This window comes from Triticum dicoccoides, chromosome 3A, assembly GCF_002162155.2.
Source record: "Triticum dicoccoides isolate Atlit2015 ecotype Zavitan chromosome 3A, WEW_v2.0, whole genome shotgun sequence".
Classification (NCBI taxonomy): domain Eukaryota; kingdom Viridiplantae; phylum Streptophyta; class Magnoliopsida; order Poales; family Poaceae; genus Triticum; species Triticum dicoccoides.
Genome location: NC_041384.1, coordinates 477,136,037 through 477,140,771, shown reverse-complemented (window position 1 = coordinate 477,140,771; position 4,735 = coordinate 477,136,037). Strand labels below are relative to the sequence as shown.

General features: G+C 48.3%; 1 protein-coding gene across 1 annotated transcript in view; it reads right to left on the bottom strand.

Annotated features, from left to right (window-relative positions):
- The window catches only part of LOC119268649 (ras-related protein Rab7-like), a 3,747-nt gene extending 3,445 nt beyond the window's left edge, over nt 1-302 (bottom strand). The window contains exon 1 of the mRNA XM_037550323.1: nt 16-302. Coding sequence (XP_037406220.1) covers nt 16-71 — 56 coding nt within the window. The 5' untranslated portion in view covers nt 72-302. The remainder of the gene's footprint in view (nt 1-15) is intronic.
- Nucleotides 303-4,735: the final 4,433 nt, after the last annotated feature.

Sequence of the window (4,735 nt, the reverse complement as noted above, 5' to 3'; positions counted from 1 at the left end):
AGGGAATGGGCTTACCCGCTGTCGCCCAGGACGATGACCTTGAGGAGGGTCCTCCTGCGCGAGGTCGACATGGATGGGGACGATCGCGATCGATCTCTCCCGGCCCGCGGCTTGTCGGCTCGTGGCGAGGCGCACGAGGGGGGGAAAGAAAATGAAAGCACGGAGGGAGGGAGGGAGGCGGTGGTGGTGAATTCGATGTGATCTGGGGCGTGGTCTTAAATTTTTTGAAAGGGGTTCGTGCGAGGATGACCGTGGTGGATGGAGAGAGAGAGAGAGGAGGTGAGGAAGACGTGTGCCACTCTGCCACTGCCAGGCGAAGGAGGAGAGAGATGGCCGCCGTGGTGGGCCGGCTCGGCCACGCGCGAGGCAGGCCGCTTTGAAACGGTTTGGGCGTTTTTAGTTCACTGGATTTAAATTGCCCCCTTGCATCATTTGTGGCCCGACCCAATAGAGCCTGGCTGAGTGAATAGCCAGAAATTCTCAAAAAAAAGCTAGAAATTCTAAAAAAAAGAGAGTAAATAGCTAGGAATATAAGATGTTTAGACGGAAATCCCTTTCGGAGCTTGGCCTCCAGTGAGGCCTCCAAATACAAATTTGAAATTTCATCGAAATTCATATTTTTATATTTCAAAAAATTCTGAAATACAGATATACATGAAGACATAACACACTTGTAAATTTTCAGTTCAAAATACATTGAAATGAGGGCTGTGCAAAAAAGACAAATTTGGAGCTATTTAACACATGATACTATTCATCCTCTCAGGCCATGAATTTATCTTTTTTATACAGGTCGTAACTCAAGGTATTTCGTCATGAATTTTTACACACATGTGGGTTACATCATTACATACACGCATATTTTTTCTCAAAAAAATTTGAACCACAAAAGTTTGAATTTGAATTTTTCAAAAATAAAGGCATCCATGGAGCTCGGCCTCCAAAACACCTCTCTCATCTTTTAGAGCACTATCTTAGCTTTTTTAGGAAACTACTTTAGTTATTTAAACGCATTTAGAGCACTACTTTAATAAATTGAACATTGCAGAGGGAGCTTCGGTAGTTCAGGTTTGGAGCTCCAACCAGAAGTTGAGGAGAATAATTGGCGTCGACTATGGAAAGTTAGAGTCCCAACGAAACTTAGGGTGTTGGTGTGGAGGCTTGTGAGGGTATCTTTGCCCACAGGTGAGGTTCGAAAGTACCATAACATAGCAGTTTTTGCAGCATGCTTATTTACAAATCGATTGTTGATTCTTAGAGACATGCTTTACTAAACTATAATATGGCAAAAAGTGTCTGATCACTTAGCGAGGATGATGCAGCAATACCACTCTTCGGAGATGAAACACCGGATGCAAAGCTTTGGCTGTTCAACCTGAGTACAACACTAGAGAAACATACTTGCGTGGAAGTATTGGTGACTCTGTTGGCGGTATGGTGGGCTCGACATCGCGCGATACATTAGGATGAATTACATAGCCCCCGGTGTGATGCCCCGAGATCGATACTCTAGATGCCTTCCTTTTATTTTCGTTGTCATGTTGCATTTGTGCCTCTTGTCATTTTGCATTCTCATAATCGTCATGTGCCTTGTCATATTCATGCATGTTACATTGTTGGATGCTCCATGTATGATCATGCATCATCACCTCCTCCTTCCTTCTTTCTTTCATTTTGGCAAGTGACCTTTTCCCCTCCTCCATAAATGTTCATTCTTTTCCTGATGCTAGTTCACCATGCCTAAACCCTCTCTGCCAATTTTCAGCTCATTTGAAGATGTTTTGGTTGGGTTCAAAAATGCGTCAAGTTTGAATTTAATTCAAACTTAGATTATTTTTCTACCTCTAAAAATTGCCAGAGCAATTTATTCAAATAGTGCATAAAACCAGGAGTTCATAGATATGTTTATATCTCGCGTATTCCTTCCCATAACTCCTAGCCTTTCTCTTAAATTATGTTTATTTTGTTTATTTGAATAAACAGAAATTTAAAGAGAGAGAGAGGGAGAGCCAAACCAGCCCATCTGGGGTCTCCAACCAGCAGCAGCACTGGGCCGGCCTCTAAGGCCCATTTTCCCCTAGGCCCACCTAATTCTAACCCTAGCCCGATCCCCATCTCACCCTCCTCCTCGTTCCCTCGCGCCGCCAGAGCACCCATCACTCGATCCCTTCTCCCTCGCAGCGCTGCACTCGCATCTCTCCCCCGCAGAACCGAGTCCTGCTCGGCCCCTCGTCCTCCTCCCATAGCAGCCCTCGCATCCGCGCCTGGCCCGAGCGCCTCTCCTCTCCTGCACCTCGTCCCCGACGCCGACAAGCCTGCCGCCGCGCGTGACCACGCCGGCCTCTCCTTCCTCCGCCTGACCTCAGCCATGGATGTGCACTGCCGCTACTCTGCTGCGCGCGTCCTGCCTTCTCTCGTCGGCGCCCAAGCCAGGACTACCTCGCCACTGCAGGACCTCCCCGACCTGCCTTCTCCTGCCCGAGCTCGTGGTTGCCCGGCCTCCCTCCATTTCGTCCCTGCTGCCAAGCCCTTCGTCATCTGCCTGCCATGGCCTCCTGCCTTGGGCCAGAGGTGCCGTGATACGCATCTCCGGCCTCGTCCCCATCCTCTGCTGCCCGGATCCCAGCGCTGGTGACCCCTCCAACCGTGCAGGGCTCCTCTCCATGCGCGCCTACACCCCTGCATCACTCCCAAAGGCCACCCCGCGCGCGACCCTGACGCCCTGCTGCAGCTGCTCTTCCCGCGCATCGCCGTGCTCCTGTTTCGTTGTGTTCCAGCCCGAAGGAGTTGGCTGCGTCAACCTCTTGAACGCCTCCGACCCTCCGATCACCACCATGGCTTCGCTGGCCTCCTCACAGCGCGCGTACCGAGCTGCCCCTGCCTTGTTCGACCACCACCATTGCCTCCTTGCTGTTGTCCACCCAAGGCCCTTGTGTTGCTTCATGTTGTACCGTCAAGACCGCAAGTACGACTACCACACCGGAACGCCAAGTACTTGGTTACGCCGAGTTCCTCTCTGAACGTGTGTACAACTACCGTGGCTGAAGACCTGTGTACGACTACCGTCTACGAAGAACCGTGTAACGGAACCGTCAAGTTCGACTACGACTCGTGTATGACTACGCGGGATTCCTCGGACGCCAAGTTCAACGATGCATCAAGTTCCTCGTCATGACCTCGAACATCTACGGAAACTCGTGCAATGATAAACATGTACCACTACCATCCCGAGATTGCGAGAACCTCTTCCGTCGACCCTAGAGCATGCGAGAACGACTACTTCCACTATGAACGTCCCGAGAACGTCTACTTCCTCTACTTTGCACCAAACGAGAACCGTCCCGTTTGCACGCTTCGAAGGTATAACCTCGAGACGACGCCCGTGAACGAATGAATGCATGTTGTATGAGATGCACCCTTGTTTTGCCTCGAGTCTGAACTATCGGTGCACGTTGCCCCTCTTTTGCCTTGCCACCGACATGTGGGAACCCGATAATTGGGAGCACCCCACCATCCTTGCTTGACACGCTCCCGCCACACTACCTTTTGCACCGGTATCTCCGTGAGTTATCAGAACCGAGATGTTGTCGTGGCGCCATGTCCTTTTTCACCGCCGTGGCACCATTCCTGTTTCGTCACCGTGGCACCCTTTTGTTCCGCCATGGCGACAAATTCTCTAACATGCTCATGTCAACATTTTCATAAAAATTGCATAAACTTGCACATGTCATTCGCATCATGATAATAACATTTAAAATGTTTAAAATTGTTGTTTGCTTTAAATTGCTAAATGCATATGGGGATTTACCAGAATTGTTGTTTGTTCCGGCCTCATTTAAACTTGTTTAGATAGAGGTTTTACTTTTGCTTCTCCTCTTGCCATGTTAACCAACATTTAATATTGTTGAGTACCTAACCGAGAGTGAACTCAATAAGTCACGTGGTGTTCCGTCAATATGCAACTCGTTGCATATTGAGCTCCACTTCACTTGTAGTTTTGTTTGTGCACTTTGCCATGACATGCATATTTAAAGCAGACATGCATCATACTTGATTGTGCATCATGCCATGTTTATGTGATGGTTGTTTATTATGTTGCTTGTTTCTTTCTGGGTTGCTTCTCTCGTTAGCTTCGGTTTCGTTCTGGAGTTGTGAGGATCCGTTCGACTACATCTGTTTGTCTTCTTCATGGACTCGTTCTTCTTGTTTGCGGGATCTCAGGCAAGATGACCATACCCTCGAAATCACTTCTATCTTTGCTTGCTAGTTGCTCGCTCTTTTGCTATGCCGCGATACCTACCACTTGCTATATCATGCCTCCCATATTGCCATGCCAAGCCTCTAACCCTATTTTCCTAGCAAACTGTTGTTTGGCTATGTTACCGCTTTGCTCAGCCCCTCTTATAGCGTTGCTAGTTGTAGGTGAAGATGAAGTGTTTATGTTGGGATATCACAATATCTCTTATTTAATTAATGCATCTATATACTTGGTAAAGGGTGGAAGGCTCGGCCTTATGCCTGGTGTTTTGTTCCAATCTTGCCGCCCTAGTTTCCGTCATACCGGTGTTATGTTCCTTGATTTTGCGTTCCTTATGCGGTTGGGTTATAACGGGAACCCATTGACAGTTCGCCTTGAATAAAACTCCTCCAGTAAGGCCCAACCTTGGTTTTACCATTTGCCACCTAAGTCTTTTTTCCTCGGGTTTTCGGAGCCCGAGGGTCATCTTTATTTTAA